A 17518-nucleotide genomic window follows, 5' to 3' on the forward strand; every position below is an offset into this window, starting at 1 on the left:
TTAGTTTGGGATACTTGGTCAGCATGGACAATTTAGACTGAAGGGTCTGTTTCTGTATTGTATAACTCAATGAGTAAAGATCTATAGGAGAAAGGTGGGAAAATAGAAAGGCAGCAATCAGGAAAAGCCCAGGCCAGACATGAGGTACGTGATCAGTTCATTTACTGTGGCCAGCCTAACAACTGGTTTACTGCATGCACTGCATATTAAGTTTGGAGCATTATCTTAAATATTGTGTGGGGTAGAGATTGTATTGAGGCAAGCAATTCTGAACAGCTTTCATTTAGAAGTGTGATTATTTGTCCAAAACAAATCTCCACATTACAAACCGATATATGGGACTCCCTTGATATATAAACCAGTTATCCAGTGTAATATAATAAAATGTGAGGCTGGATGAACACAGCAGGCCAAGCAGCATCTCAGGAGTACAAAAGCTGACGTTTCGGGCCTAGACCCTTCATCAGAGAGGGGGATGGGGAGAGGGAACTGGAATAAATAGGGAGAGAGGGGGAGGCGGACCGAAGATGGAGAGTAAAGAAGATAGGTGGAGAGAGTATAGGTGCGGAAGTAGGGAGGGGAGGAGGCTCCTGCACTGCCACAATGCTGCCACCCGAAGGTTGCAGGAACAGCAACTCATATTCCGCCTGGGAACCCTGCAGCCATATGGTATCAATGTGGACTTCACCAGTTTCAAAATCTCCCCTTCCCCTACTGCATCCCTAAACCAGCCCAGTTCGTCCCCTCCCCCCACTGCACCACACAACCAGCCCAGCTCTTCCCCCCCACCCACTGCATCCCAAAACCAGTCCAACCTGTCTCTGCCTCCCTAACCGGTTCTTCCTCTCACCCATCCCTTCCTCCCACCCCAAGCCGCACCTCCATCTACCTACTAACCTCATCCCACCTCCTTGACCTGTCCGTCTTCCCTGGACTGACCTATCCCCTCCCTACCTCCGCACCTATACTCTCTCCACCTATCTTCTTTACTCTCCATCTTCGGTCCGCCTCCCCCTCTCTCCCTTTTTATTCCAGTTCCCTCCCCCCATCCCCCTCTCTGATGAAGGGTCTAGGCCCGAAACGTCAGCTTTTGTGCTCCTGAGATGCTGCTGGGCCTGCTGTGTTCATCCAGCCTCACATTTTATTATCTTGGAATTCTCCAGCATCTGCAGTTCCCATTATCTCTGATCCAGTGTAATATTACTGTTACATAAATATAACATTTCAACTTTTTTGAGGGTGGATGAGAAAAAAACAAGAGAGAGGACAAAAGAGGAAAGAATTGTTAACCTGCTTTATTTCACAGTCAATGAACAAACAAGTAGTTATGATTAGCTCACTTATTTCAATCAGTACAATTTATCTTTGTACGATGTAGAATTACAAACATGCCACACTTGCCCATATAAATCAAGTGCCTTTACTTAAAACAAAGTAACTCCAACCAAGCTTCCTGCAAGCTAAATTTCTAAGCCAGTTTAACGTGCTTCCATTATTAACCTTCGCTTTAATCCTTCTTTCCTTGTGTCCTAAACCAAAAAGGATGACCTGCCAGACAATAACGCTGACATCTGGAGACATAGATATTCAAATGGTTGAGAGAGTGCTCATCAATGGCTCGAGACAAGCCCATAAATCAGCATCTCTTGCTCTTGTGGAAAATTTGCATTTTGACCACCTCTTCTCAAGCTTGAGTACACGTTATGATAAAATACAATACTGGAGTATAATTGTAGAAAAATAGCCAGTGACCTTGAATGTTATCACAGTACGCAGGAAGAAAAATTGTAACACAAACCAAAATCATTTAAACTTAGCATCGATCAGTTGGTCTGCAATTTATCACATTTATTCTGACAGAATCAGGAAGTATAGGTCAAATTAAAGACCATTTGATCCATCACACCAATGCTAGTTCTTCAACTGGAACTATCCGATTGTACTTCATAACCCTCTATGGTCATATATTGGTCTTTTTCAACTATTCGTCCAGTTCCACTTTTAATGACATAGTCTCTGCTTTATTGATTTGGGCATTAAAAATATTCCAGTAAACCTCTGTGCAGACAAAAATCTACTTTCCCTTTCAGTTCTTATGTTCCCATACTTCCAACTCTCCTAAGCTTGTTGCTCCATTGTTATTAATTTCTAACCAACGGAACCCGTACAGTTGAACTATGGAGGAGTTCTGATATCAAAGTGCAAGGTTGTCATAAACCTTGTGGGAATGACCATTTCTGTAATAAAAATTACTTGTACAGGGGTTCCAAAGTTGCAAAAGGTCAGAGAACCAAAAACCTCCACATCCACCACCACAGAATTCTAATCTCATCAGCTCTGGTTTGAAACAGTTAAGTCTTGTCTGCACTAATTTAACAAATACTTTAACTTTCCAAACCCTTCTACATAACTAAAACCTCTAAAGTTAGCTAACCGTTAGTTGACTCTGTAGGGTCAGCTCAGAGTAAAACTCCTATTTGTGCTTTAGCACATAACAGGCCAAGGCTTTTGTTCACTTTTCCCTTTTTATTTGCTTTTCACATGGAAGTCCATGGAAAACAGAAGCAGGCATTAATAAAAAATTAAACAAATTAGCTTTTCTCTTGTGTATCGATCCTGAAAAGATCAGCTTGGACAGACTTACCAAAAACAGTGTTGCAAGAACTTATGGTACATATTGAGGACTTTACTAACTACTGATGAGTAACTTCTAGGCCAGAACACTGAAGAAAGCAGCACAAAACTATGTTATAAACTTTTATTTTACAGAGATGGCAAAACAGTTTTCCTCAAACAAGACATGGGATATTTAAGAATTGTCTCCAAGATTTTGCATTTCAACCTCAAGGCCACAACAGTCAAACAGTTTCAGCCCTTACACATTTTCTCATTTTCCCCTTTTTCCATCTCTATAAAGAAAGCTACAGACAGACAACAGCCCAAAACTGTTCACAAGGAAAGTCCCAGCCCTTTCTTTGCTTCTGCTGTAGTGATTGTGTCCTGAGCAATAACTAGCCTTTTGTGTCACATTCCCAAATGTTGACATTCCTAACAAGCAGCTTTGCTTTGTACATCAGAGCTTTCGTGTCAATCCTCTTCAAAATATTGTACTGACCTGAAATATTTTTTATTGGTATATGAAATACCTACTGCTAATAAATAGAATAACCAAAAAGGTGCATTCTCCTTGGTAGACATTTGTTGATAGTCAAAATGCAATTCCATGCAATAGCTTAGACAGAGCTGAATGAATACTGCGGTTGCAGCACTTGTAGCAAGATAGGATCCAAGTCCTCTCTGTCTAAGAACGCTGCAACCTCAATATTTATATATTCAAATTTCCATCTACTGTTAATTTGCAATATCCTTGGACTAAATTAAAATAGAGTTTTGCAATATTTTATACAATTCCACTCAATCATCAGTTCGTAAATGAAAGAAAACAGCTAACCTCCTCAATTAACCTTTTCCATCACCAAATCAGAATAAACTGCAGCAGTCTGTCAGGGATTGACCTGGTAAGGTAAAAGCTGACTTTGTGTGATACATGAATGGAAGGATAAAGCCTTCAAGTTCTCAAGTAGGTCAAGATCATCCACCAATATATACATTGACAAGATCACTCACATATAACTGAACCGCAAAAATGGAGTTATACCTTTTCCTGTTCTGTATTTTTACCTACTTTATTCACTTCATGACATTACTAAAAACTTAGTAATATTTGTTTAATGTAATTAGTCAAAATTGGAATCTTAAAAATACATATGAAGGATAAACATTCAACTACCTCTGAACATGCATTCGATAGAAATCCCACGTAGTTCACTAAATATGCAATGTGCCATTACCAACTATTGCAAACTACAATATCCAGTCCCAGGTTTACTTTTCTTACATCTGCTGAGTCAGCTGTTCTCAGCTTCAGTGTCTTGTGGCTATGGGGATAAATTAGCTGGGATTTCTGCTCTTGATCTCAATCCTGATTCCTTGCCCCCTGCAAAATTGGATGAATGCAATTTTGTTGTCAAGCAAGGACAGGATTGGCCATGGCCTGTATGTTGACACACAAACTGCACTCAAAGACCAGGCCCACTTATGAAAAGAAGTCACTTTTAGGAGGCTACTGGAAGGTCAGTGGAATTCATGTGTTCCAACCAATAGTAGCTTTCAGGAAAAGGAACAAAACTGGTTGTGGAAAAGTGTATTATTTTAATTTCATGAGATAACATGGTGTAGAGTTGGTTGAACACAGCAGGCCAAGCAGCATCACGGGAGCAGGAAAGCTGACGTTTCGGGCCTAGACCCTTCTTTAGAAGGAGGGTCTTTCTAAAGAAGGGTCTAGGCCCGAAACATCAGCTTTCCTGCTCCTCTGATGCTGCTTGCCCTGCTGTGTTCATCCAGCTCTCCACCTTGTTATCTCAGATTCTCCAGCATCTGTAGTTCCTACTATTTCTGAAACTATTTTAACTTCATGACTTGTTTACTGGTGTTTACACTTAAAAATTCCATTAGTTTGCTGGATGAGTGACAACTGCCATGTTGAAAGTGGATACCAATTTGAAATGGTGAGGGTCTTCTCCGCACAGTTGGTCTTTGCCAAAACATCTCAATTATCTTGAATCTCACATCAATTTTGATTTAAAGAAACAGAATATATCAGAGATAGTAGGAATGGCAGATGCTGCAGAATCTGAGATAACAAGGTGTATATATATATATATATATATCAAATGGCTGATAACAAAGTAAATACTGTAAAATGACAGTGAACTGCTATAATAGTGTTTTCATCCATGACACATTTATTTTCTATATGGCTTTAATAATGGTCTAAGCTCTCTCTTAATTTTGGAAGCACCAAATAATTAAGGCTTCTAGTAATCAAGGTTATGTCACATTCCTGAGCTTGCCCTGATCAGTTAACTGTTTCCAGCTGTTGCTTTTCAGTTAGTTAAAATCTGCTGCATGTTTACCTCATCACCTTTATTACATTTCAATTTATATTTAGAATGAGAATTTTGTTCCCACCAACATAATAGTTTAACTTACACAACCCAATATTCCTAAACTGTCTGTATATCAGTATCCTACTTCTAGAACTAAATCTTCCAGTTTTTACTTCTGCTGGCACTGTAACATGAAATTGATTTTAAAACGATAAAACAAGTTAAAAGAAAAGATATCTATGGTATAAACGAACTACACACCTGAACAAAATTAGAAACTGCTGGGAATATGCCAGCAGGCCAGTCAGTGTCTGAAAGAGAAAAGACAGTTCATGTTTCTGCTTCTATTTTGTATTTACAGCATATGCGCTTCTTCTTTGAACCCCATCATACACCAGAAGCATACAGTACAATTCCATCCTCACTGAAACACAAGGCAGAAATTCAACTTGCCAGTTCTGCAGCCATTCACTCATAAAATCGCAACATCAACTAATGCAGCATGTTGTACCCTTCTTCAACATACTAACATATTGCATATATTAGAAATGGACATACACAAAACTGAACAAATACAAGCTAAAATACAGTGCAACTAGGTTGTGGAAAATCTTTGGTCGAACACAAAGGTAACGTTTTCCACGAGAGTGATTTAAGTTATTCAGCTATGTGATGTGGAACTTTAACAATTAAGGCCTAACTTCTTTTCTCCCAAGATTCAAAACAGCATGAGTTCATGTTAACTCAATGAAAAGGGAATAGCTGAGATCTTCAATAAATAGATACACAATAAAATAAACTGTACAAAGTGTTAATGGATTATAGTATTTACACATCTCATAGCAACAAAGTGGTCTCCTAATCCCAGCCTTTATAAATGACATCGAAGTGCTTTCTTACTAAATATCTGTAATGACGTGGTCCACCATTCCACGATTTACCATTCATTCACTACACTGTTTCAAGCTGGAAGTGTAGCTTACTTAAATGAAATTCTCTGACTGATGATAATGCAACTATAAAACTTCAGGTTAGAAAGTCTCTCCTTTAAGATGGAAAAGACAAAATATTGCAGATTGTAAGAATTTTACGCACACACAGTACTGGCATATACTGTAAATTTTAGGTTGACGTGCACCAGAGGAATGAATTGGACTCTATATTGTAGTGTTTGCTTTAATAAGATTATGCAAAGTTCAAAATGGTTCCATTCTCTGGTACTATACTTTAAAAACTGTTGGTTGTAATGCTGTTGCAGGCTTCACACATACCCGGGGTCGATCTTTAACCAACTAGCAACAAATGCACATTGAAAAACTTGGGATGGTTTAAAACCTATTTGTCTGTCTCACTACATCACCACATACATGGTTATCATACAAAAGGCAATCTGAATGTTGGGACAGGGGCATTGTGATGATTGGTTAACAACAATTCCATCAAGGCTGGGATTTGAACTTAATTGTTTTTAGATTAGTAGCCATGCACAGTATTCTTAAACAGACACAACTATTGGAAAGACAACCTTATTGCCAAGGTACAATTAATGTAAACATTTGGCCTTTTTGAAGTTATATGGCTTTTGTTTTGGTCACTAAGTACTGTGGATTTAATCAAAGTATGTGTTTTTCCACTAAGTCTAAAGTAATCTGTAATTTGAGAAACAGCACACACAAAATATAGACCAAATAAGTGTTAACGCAATTAGTCATTTATGCAGGACAGCGTGATTGAGCATAGATTGGTAATTACGAATCCTCAAACAACAAGTACCCAATGTCAATTTGGCCAGACTGAAGAGTTAGAAAAATGGTGGTGATGGGACAGGGGATGAAGTTGGTGGTGATGATAAAGGCTGGGCGAAACAAGGGGGGAGGCAAAAGAAACAGATGAAACACTCATGAGCTAGGGGATGGTAGTACTAAGGACAAGCACATATCAAACTGGATTATTCACTTACATCTTCTTGCAGCTGAGGTCATATAAATGCACAAATTTGTCACATTTTTCTTGGCATATATTCTTCACATATTTCGTGCTGTCTCATGCAGCATGGCAAAATGCAGGGACCAAGTCAGATGCTGCCCCCTATTCTGGAACCATGCATGGGAATGGTTGTCAAGTCGAAGAAGGAAGAAAATATCTTTATTAAGATAAACAGCTTTAATATGACCATTGGCTACCTGGAAGAGTCAGGGCCCTATACAAGAATCTAAAAAATGAACTTTAAGTAACATATCTTTTGAAAGTGCATCGGGCAGCAGACATTACAGTCGCAGAATTTACAAATTATTCTAAAGACTGCCATCTTTCAAGATAGGTCATCTTCCAGTAGAATGTGATTAGTGCTAAAGTGTAGGTTCATTAAGTCCATAACAAGCACTCAGGTTCACTCCCAAGTACAAAACAATTGTATTAAATTGAAGGTATTGATATGAAGTCTGGGGAATGGCAGATGCTGACAAAAACATTTGTGAGGAAAGCCCACAGTCTAACCTTAATAGAATTCACAGTGGTAGATCACTTAGGTTTTAGCACACAAAACGTTTTAGCAAATGGGTTTCTCACATGGCAAAATGTTCCCCAGTGTTCTAAGAATCTTGATGATTTGATACCTCATTCATTATTGCTGAATTTCATAGTACAATCTATGGCCTATGACACAATTTGTCAGTAATAGTGTAAAATATCTTCAAACTAACTAACAAGCATAAATTACATAAGCAACAGAATGAAACAAACTTACACAGTTTCTTGGGCTACCATAAAACATCAGTGTATACAACAAGTCAGCAGCAATGATGGCAATCACCTCTTAGGGAAGTACACTTTCAATATACCCGCATCAAAAGACACAGATAGGTGATACCAAGTGGAATGGTATGTTACCTTGAAATGTATGGGTAAGAAAGACATCTGGCCATATGCTTTTTAGTAAAAGTGAAAAAAATCAAATTAGAAAATGCAGCAAGTGAAATATTCAACTCCATTTTCAAATGTCAATTTTCAATTCAAATGGTTAATCAGTCCACATTAATAAATCACCATTTGCACCACCTTGTCCAGCACTTTCTATACAACAGTAAATTTAAGGATGTACTCCAGCAATTTCTGTCGATTGATGAGAGGTAGAAAGGTGTTGCTCAGTTCCAAGGTAGAGCTCCCACTCTTCTGTACTTTGAAAACCTGGATAGGCAGAATTGTTTGCATTATATATTTGATTATTTTATAAAACACATGACATTTGACTATTCTATAAAACCACTTGACAATTTTACTCAGGCACACAGCTTGCAGGAACCATGATTTTCTCTTCTCACAATTACATCTGAACACAAGTATGATAGTATTCTAAAAAGCTCCCAACACCAGCTACTGTCTTGAAGGATTATTTCTTGGGACGATTTAACAAATAGATTATAGGAAGGCCTGCATGCTGCTTCTGAATGTTATAAGATCACTATGTCTTAACTTACAGCTTCAGTCTGCATTTCACACTGCCAGCTGGTGAAACCATAAATTAACTTGGCGTAGTAAATCATTCATACAGTAGCTCAGAACTCAGTGAAAAGGAACATGGAAAGTAGTACATACCCTGAGATCTTTAAGAGTCTTCACTGCACTTTTTGCAAGGCAGAAGGTGGCACTCTCACCTACAGGAAAGGGAAAAGTATTGAACCAGTAAATGATCTGTTGTTACATGTGGTAAGGAAACATTATACAACAGGAGTAATACACCAAGTAAGGCACAATACAGAACACCAGCGCTAAGATGGAGTTGTATTCCTTTGAGATCATAATCTTAATTGCTGTAAGAAAATACTGGCTGGAAACAATCAGTTTACTTGATAATAGGCGAGATAAATTTGTAGATGGCATTGTTATTTTATATTTTCAGCTTCAGATCAAGGAAAACAAAGGCACAAACTGATGTCATTCCCTCCCTTATAAAGCCTTGATTCTTCTGGTAGAACAGCAGAAAATGCCACAAGCATTCACACCTCTTAAAATATACTAAAACAGCAGTTCAGAAAGGTTAAAGTCTGAAATAAGTTGGTTATCCATTAGGAAAGGCTGGACAGGCTAAGCTTGGACCTGTTGCAGTTTAGAAAAAGAGGCGACACAATTAAAACATATAAGATTACGACAGGTCCTAACGGATGGAAGTGGAGAACATGTTTCCTCTTTAAGAAGATTCTAGAAATAGGGGTAATACAGGGTTGCCCATTTAAGACAAATAAGGATAAACTCTATGTCTTAGAAGGTTGAGTCTCTCTGGAACGCTGCTACCACAGCTTCTCCATATTTTTAAGACAGAAGTAGCTTCTTGATAAGCCAGGTGAAAGATTATTGGGGGTCGTCAAAAATGTCAGACCATCAGATCAGCCATGGTCTTATCAAATTAATCTGTATGTTTAAATGTATATTCTTGTTGACTTGTACAATGATATGCAGCATGTATTACTCTACTGAGAACATGGAGCAGTTTATGCTGACTTGTTTTGGTTAAGACTACAAAATTAAATTATTGTCTGTGTTAATCAGTGTTAAATGGTTAAAAACCTTGTCACTTGGGACAGCATGTAAATTGGTAGGAACATGTTCTTGTTGCAAGTCAACAGATGACTGTCTTCTGCGTTCTTTTGTCCAAAATAATTTTGACTTTTGTTTGCCTCCACAGGGCGATGATTAGAATTTATCAACCATGCACCAGGCAGTTTACTTTAGCCACAGACTCTGGAAACTTTTGATTTAAGTCTAACTCCAATATTTAAACACAAAATCTGGGTTAATGGTTTATATCAGTACGCTGTATTGCTAGACAGGCTGATTTATGGGTTAAATGTTAAACCAAAGCTTAATCAGCTAATTCTGGTTTTGTTTATAAAGCATAATAGTATTTTTATAAACAGGCAAATACAAATCATCAGAAAGATTAGGATTGATCTTAAAAATGTGCAGAAATGAATAATAATCATTTATTTTAGAAGTTCCTGGACGCAGTTTAGTCACTCTGTGTAAAAAAGATTTAAATTGGGAAGACAGCAACATAATGTATTTGTTCAGAACTCACCAAATACTGCAACCTTCATTTCTGTTCTGGATAAGAGATACTTGTGAAACTTGCTGATGTATTCAGCTTCTGAAAAACAATAATATATTTCTGAAAACTATAACATAGCCATTTACACATGAAAACAGATTATTTCAGAATATTAGATTGCATTTTCTTTCTCCCTTATTTTGTGAAGCATTCTATCAAACACATTCAACTGATGACTGAACTGCTGTTTGAAAAGGAAAGAAAAATACACAAGTAACTCTTTTATAAACTGATTATTGTTATGGAGAAACGCTAACAAAAGCAGGTACAGTTTACTGTTGAATTTTGAGAAATTATTTGACACAGCTGGGGACCAGGCTGAACAAAGAACAGCTATTATACCAGTATACTAACCAAATACGGATCAAAACATATTTTCAGTCAAAGATTCATTTCTAGTTAATAGGTTTGATTTTATGACTTGTTTTGAAATTGATAATCTGCTCGCTGACACTCAGTTTGGTGAATGCCATTCAGGTCCTGAATTAATTATGCCCTAGTTCAAATATGGAAAAGAGAACTGGACTCCTGAGGTTAGGGGAGGGTGATTGTCCGTGATATTAAGGCAACATTTGACTAATTATGTCATCAAAGAGCCTGAGCAAAACATGGGGTCAACGGGAATCGAGGGGACCTCTCTGCTGGTTGGAGTCATACTGAATACAAACAGACATGACTGCAGTTGTTGGAGATCAATCATCTCATTCTAAGGACATCACTGCAGGATAGTGTTCTCAACCAAAACATCATCTGCTGCTTTATTAATGACCTTCTATCATCATAAGGTCAGAAGTTGGGAGGTCCACTATGATTGCTCAATGTTCAGCACCATTGACCACCCCTCAGATACTGAAGCAGCAACAGCATCTAGATTTGAACTAAAAAATTATGGTTACATTTTTGTGGAACCATTTCATCAGAGGCAGTCAAGGGAAAGTTCATTAGGATGATCCCTCGTGCTGAGGAATTGTTTTATGAGCAAAGATTACACAGGTTGGGACACTACTCATTGGAGTTTAGAGGAATAAGAGGTAATCTCATTGAATTGCATAGAATTTTTAAGGGGCTTGAATGGGTAAATACTAGGAGGATATTTTTCCTCATGGGAGATTCTAGAAAGAGAATGCATAGTCTCAGAATTAAGAGTTGCCAATTTAAGACTGTGATGAGGAGGAATTTCTTCTTTCAGAGGGGTGAGAGTCTTTGGAACCTTTTGTCACAGACTGCAGTGTAGGCAGAGTCCTTGTGTATATTTAAGGCTGAGATAGATAGGTTCATGATCAATAGGGAAATCAAGGGTTATGGGGAAAGGGTAGAAAAGTGTAAGTGAGTAGCTTCAGATCAGGTGTGATCCTCTTGAGTGGTGCAGCAGGCTTGGGAGGCTGAATGGCCTACTCCTGTTGGTATTTCTTATGGCGCTATGGTCTAGGATCACTTCAACCAAAGATAATCTGACTGTTCACCAATGGCAACAATCCCACCCTCTGACCCTGTTGTTGAAAGACACTATCAAAGTTGAACATCACTATCAACATCATGGGGGTTAACACTGATGAGAAATTAAATACAACCAACTATGGCTACAAGAGCAGATCGGGGGCCAGGAATTCTGTGGGAAGTAACTCGCCTCCTGTTCCCAATGCCTGTCTACCATCAAAATTACAAAACTTAGGAGTGTGATGGAATACCTCTCCACTTGCCTGGAGGAATGCAGGTCCAGCAGAGATCAAGAAGTTTGACAATACTCAGGACAAAGCAGCTGACTTGATTCTTATTTCATTCACCACTGTCAACATTCACCCATTTACCACTGATACACAATGGCAGCTGTTTGTACCATCTACAAAATGCACTGCAATAATTCAGCAAGACTCTTTTGACAGTATCTTCCAATCTACCACCTAGAATGACAAAATAGCTAATGTATTGGAACACTACCAACTGCAAGATTTCCTCCAAACCACATGTCATCCTGACGCGCAACTGTTTACCTGTTCAAAGATCCTCTTTAGAAAGAAACTCTTTCTAACAGCACTATGGATGCCTGTACATACCAAGGACTGCAGCAGTTCAAGAAAGCAGTCACCACCACCTTCACCAGGGCAATTTAGAATGGGCAAAAAATGTTGACCTAGCCAGCAGCGCCCACTTGCTGTGAACAATTTTTTACAAATCCATTATAATATTTCTAAAACTTGAGAGCACTCCTGGTGCTTTTCCAGGATCTCTGTACATTTGTAAGGACCATGATAATCACATCAATAAAAATTCATATTTTCTTTATAAAAGCTCGCTTGATTTACATCCATAAAAGCTGTTTGCTTATTCAATGGTAAATTGAAAGACTCTAATTTGCAGTTAGCCACCTTTGATCAGAATTGTAACTGGAACAGTGACATTAATACTGAAAATACAAGAATAGGTCAAAGCTTGGAAATTCTGCAGTAACTTGCTCCCTAACTCCTATCCACCATGACCATGTAAGAGATGACAGTGGAAGGGAATATTTCCCACATGCCTGAATCAGTATCGCACCAACAATACTCAGAACAAAGCTAATCAACATTTCATCTATCATCTTAAAAGTTAAACACCCTCCATCACTGGTGCATTATGACAGCAATGTACAAAATCTACAAAATGCACAGGAGCAACCCATCAAGGCTTCAACAGCACCTCTCAAACTGCAATCTTTACTACCTGGGACAAGGGCAATTAAGAACACACAATCGCTAAAGTCCCCTTCCGAGTTTCACACCTCTTTGGTCTGGAGATATACTATTGTTCCTCCTCATCAGGGGTCCCTATCTAACACCATCGTGGATTGGTTTACACCACATACACTGCAGCAGCTATAAAAGGCAGCTTACTACTAACTTGTCAAGATAATAAAATGTGAGGCTGGATGAACACAGCAGGCCAAGCAGCATCTCAGGAGCACAAAAGCTGACGTTTCTAGGCCCGAAACGTCAGCTTTTGTGCTCCTGAGATGCTGCTTGGCCTGCTGTGTTCATCCAGCCTCACATTTTATTATCTTGGATTCTCCAGCATCTGCAGTTCCCATTATTACTAACTTGTCAAGGCCAATTACGTAACTTCAGTCATCCTGTACTGGAACATGGCGTACCTCTGTAATCAAGGAGAGTCACAAAGCAGCAACGTGGAGACATCAGAAGTTTTAAGAGGTTTGCCAAGTCATTCTTGGCCCTGTTTAGCATTTAACATCAAATGTTTTGTATGATTATAGTTTCGATGCAGTCAAGAATAATCACGATCAACTTTGCCCTTCTTTAGTGGGGTCACTGCCAAACCCCAAGTCTTGTTATTTGCTCCCTGCAGACAGATCTCGTAGCAGCTTCAAGCTACTGATCTTAGTACATAAATCTAATTATCTATGTGTTATTTTACTCTTTTCTATTGCTTTTTGTAGTTAGAAAAATAATAGATTGTAAAGTTTACCTTAATTAGGTTCTTGGCCACAACAAAAATTAATTTTAATAAATAAACCTCAAATGACGTTGAATTAACAGTGAAAAAGAAATGCTAACTTAGCTCATGTATAAATGTATTTGTTAAAAACAAACATAACCACAAGTCTTGAGTAAAACCTACCTTCAACTGGAGCTCTAAAGCTTTGAATAAAAACAGCAGCTGCAAAGTAAGCCTCCAACAAAGGGCCCAACAGTCTCTGTAGGAAGGTGATGAACTCCTGATGATCCTGAGATTGGCTCACCTAGAACAGTTAAGTTTTAGAATAAGTTGTATTTGTAAACACAATATCTTAATGTACTAGTTGATCTTGGGTATTATTGTTCAATTATTGGGCAGTTGTGTGAGTGATTTCCAACAGTTTACAGTATAGTCAATAATCAGGTTCCAACCCTCTGATTCATATTACGACAGCAGCACTGAATAGAAAATCAATCAAGCTGATGAGCAGGGACCACTTCATGCATTTTGCATAGAGTAAACAGACTGGAGAATTAAGTAACATTTTTGCAGAGATCAATCAATTCCACTAACTTTGATTATCAAACATTGCTGACGTAAGGACATAAAACTTTTTGTATATTTCTGGCATCAAATGACGCATCATAGAAAGCACTGCTTGTTTTTTTTTAACAGTAATCACACAGCTAGTGCAAAAACACTCAACTTTTGAGTGCCCAATTATGCTATACTGCAATTGAGGATGAAACTGCTGAAATCATAATATCTGATAAAGTCTAAATAATTTTGTAATACAACACCTTTAGATAACGATCTCTCTGTTCTTCCCCATAATCACTGTCATCCTCTTCATCACTTCTCCATGATAAACCATCTGGATATTTATTAGCCCATGTTTCCTCTGTTGGACTGGGGCTCAGATCCTCCTGAATATTTGATCATCAAAGACTTAGTTATGATTTGAAAAATACATGAGACACAAATGGCTAACATTGCACTGCATTATAACAATTGAATACCAAAGATATATACAGTTGTGTAAGCAAAATGCTGACATGGAACAATATAGTTACCTGAAGAACTGAACAATAATTGAAATATTACCTCGGATGACATAAGTCTTAACTGACTGGATAGGGTTACACGCGCACGCATGTAAGTGTGAGAGAGACAGAGGAACTGTGAGATCAAGCCTCAAACAAACAGTAGAACAGTTTATATAGTCATCCTGGGGGTGTAACCTTAAAAGTGTACAATAAGGTCCAAGCCTATATATTGTGTAATGGTTTTATATACATGCAAACCTATCTTTCTGACAGTATCTAACATCTATGTAATAAAATTGAATTACAACAGAATGACTTACGAGCCACTTTGCTTTAAAGGGTATCATAAATTACAATAAGAAAAATTCAGAAAGAAAGTAAGTGAATAAGTTTATGTTGCTGGGGTAGTTTAGAATTAAAAGTCCACCAGAACACTATAGTGGGAGTTTGAGCAGTTTACTCTCGGTGTGGGATTTAGATCAGCAACATTTTACTGAACTGAGAATAATCTTCTAACTTTTAATGGTGGCACAGTGGTTAGCACTGCTGCCTCACAGAGCCAGGGACCCAGGTTCAATTCCATCCTCAGGCAATTGTCTGTGTAGAGTTTTTACAATCTTCCTGTGTCTGCTTGGGTTTCCTCTGGATATTCCAGTTTCCTCCCACAGTCCAAAGATGTGCAGGTTAAGTGGACTGGCCAGGGAGGTGCAGCTTAGGTGGATTATAGGGGGATGGGTCTGGGTGGGGTGCTCCAAGGGTTGGTGTGGGCTTGTTGGTCCAAAGGGCCTGTTTCCACACTGTAGGGAATCTATAATCTATGATCTAATTCTAGATAATTAAAAAAATAATTGTTTACAGGTTCTGTTTGAGAATCATAGCCAAACATTTTAAAAACTTGCCACAGGAACTAACGTTAATATATATTATCAGGTCAAAGCAAATCAAGATTATGGCATCTTTAATGTTTTCTTCTGTGGTTCAACCTGATTTCGTGTAAATGCAACCTCATTGTTTCCCAAAGAATTACCACAAGCAGAGAAAGAGAAAAAAAAGAGATTTGGGTAGTTTCTTTAGACAACTTATGTCACTTCATACATGTGGTTGAAAATTTACAAATGATGTAGTTGTTCATACATTTAAAAGTCCAGTCAATTGTTGGCTCACCTCTGCCACCATCAGGATGCCATACTGAATAAACTTTCCAACAGCATCATGGAAAACCTGGTAGAGAGTCTGGCAGGGCTACAAACAGAAATGAAAAGGGCGAGATAAATTTATATTTAATACACTATAAATTATTCACATTGTGATCAAAACGGTGGCTCAGTGGTTAGCACTGCAGCCTCATAGCGGCAGGGACCCGGGTTCAATTCCAGCCTCGGGTGACTGTCCGTGTGGAGTTTGCACATTCTCCCTGTGTCTGTGTGGGTTTCCTCCCACAGTCCAAAGATGTGCAGGCTAGGTGGATGGGTCATGCTAAATTGTCCCATAGTGTTCAGGGATGTGTGGGTGAAAGGGGGATGGGTCTGAGTGGGATGCTTCAAGGGGCGGTGTGGACTTGTTCGGCCAAAGGGCCTGTTGCCACACTGTAGGGAATCTAATCTAATCTAATCTTAAAAAAAATTCTAAGTTACACATTTTATGCTAATTATTCCAGACTCGTCACAATTTGTCTATTAAGCCAAAATTATTGAAATCTCCACAAACATCAATTAGATGGGAAGGCTTATGCAGCACATTTGCACTTACCAAGGCCACTGTCACTTCATTGGAAAGGAGATGGCACAAACTAGCAGCTGTGCGAATAAGTCTTTCCTGGCTGACTGTTAGCTCCATTTGACCTGGTTCTATGATCTTCTCCTTCAGAATAGCATACAGAGAGCAGGCTGAAATACAGTGAAAGAAAGAATGAGAATTGGCTAGAAATAGGACAGTGAAACTGCTAATTGTTCAGTCCGAAAAAATTATACTGAAAGACATTTCTTAGGTTGCCTCAGAAACTTTGTTATCATAAAAGGAAACAAAGCACATATCAATTTTCATTCCATTTCACTTTGCCAAAATTTACTGACGTGCAGTACAAACACTGACACATGGAAGTGAACCCATTGGAAATTGTATGCTGAAAGACCTAATGCTGCTTTTATATATTACTCTAATTAATTAAGTTGAAAAATAAGTTTATCAACTAAACTCCAACAGTCTAGTGATAAAAGGCTACTTTCTTTCCATTTTTGCAAAGACACATTGGTCAAACCTCAATTGAAACACACCGTGCTCAATTTAGGAGGACAAGAACATATGGCGTTATGTGTGTGGCATCCAGGAGCCCTAGCAAAATTGGAGTCAACCGGAATCAGAGGGAAAATCTCAACCAGTTGAAGTCAGACCTGGAACAAAGGAAGATGGCTATGGTTGTTGGAGGTCAGTCATCTCAGTTGCACGGCATCTCTGCAGGAGTTCCTCAGGATAGTGTCCCAAGCCCAACCATCTTCAGCTGCTTCCTCAATGATTTTCCCTTCATCGTAAGGTCAGAAGCAGTCCATGTCCAATTGTCCAAGTCTGGATAATGTCAAGGCTTGGGCTGACAAGTAACAGCTAACATTCGTGCACACAAATGTCAGGCAATGAGCATCTCCCATAAGAGACAATCTAACCACTGCCCTTTGACATTCAATGGCGTATCATTACGGAATCCCCCACCAGAAAACATCCTGGAGTTACCATTGACTAGAAACTCAACTGGATCAGCCATGTAAACACACTGACTACGTGAAGAGGTCAGAGGTTAGGAATTCTGCAGTGAGTAACTCACCTCTTGACTACCCAAAGCCTGTCCACAAGGCACAAATCAGAAGTGCATTAGAATGTTCCCCACTTGTCCAGTTGAGTGCAGCTCCAACAACACTCAAAAAACCTGACACAATCCAAGATAAAACAACCCACTTGATCAGTACCACATCCTCAAA

The 17518-nt window shown here is 38.7% G+C and overlaps 1 protein-coding gene across 7 annotated transcripts in view; it reads right to left on the reverse strand.

Moving 5' to 3' along the window:
* Window positions 1-1277: 1277 nt before the first annotated feature.
* gpam (glycerol-3-phosphate acyltransferase, mitochondrial) overlaps window positions 1278-17518 on the reverse strand; it is a 78846-nt gene continuing 62605 nt past the window's right edge. For 6 of the 7 annotated variants that reach the window (XM_059653026.1, XM_048551221.2, XM_048551220.2 and 3 more), the window contains 7 exons: window positions 16299-16435; window positions 15714-15791; window positions 14304-14429; window positions 13666-13786; window positions 10024-10092; window positions 8544-8602; window positions 4373-8135 (listed from right to left, as the gene is read on the reverse strand). In XM_059653026.1, the coding sequence (XP_059509009.1) occupies window positions 8022-8135; window positions 8544-8602; window positions 10024-10092; window positions 13666-13786; window positions 14304-14429; window positions 15714-15791; window positions 16299-16435 (704 nt within the window). In that variant the 3' untranslated portion in view covers window positions 4373-8021. Of the gene's footprint in view, window positions 3516-4372; window positions 8136-8543; window positions 8603-10023; window positions 10093-13665; window positions 13787-14303; window positions 14430-15713; window positions 15792-16298; window positions 16436-17518 lie in introns of those variants that run through there. The other variant, XR_007249568.2, reaches the window with a different exon arrangement.

The sequence above is a fragment of the Stegostoma tigrinum genome, chromosome 20 (assembly GCF_030684315.1).
Source record: "Stegostoma tigrinum isolate sSteTig4 chromosome 20, sSteTig4.hap1, whole genome shotgun sequence".
NCBI lineage: Eukaryota > Metazoa > Chordata > Chondrichthyes > Orectolobiformes > Stegostomatidae > Stegostoma > Stegostoma tigrinum.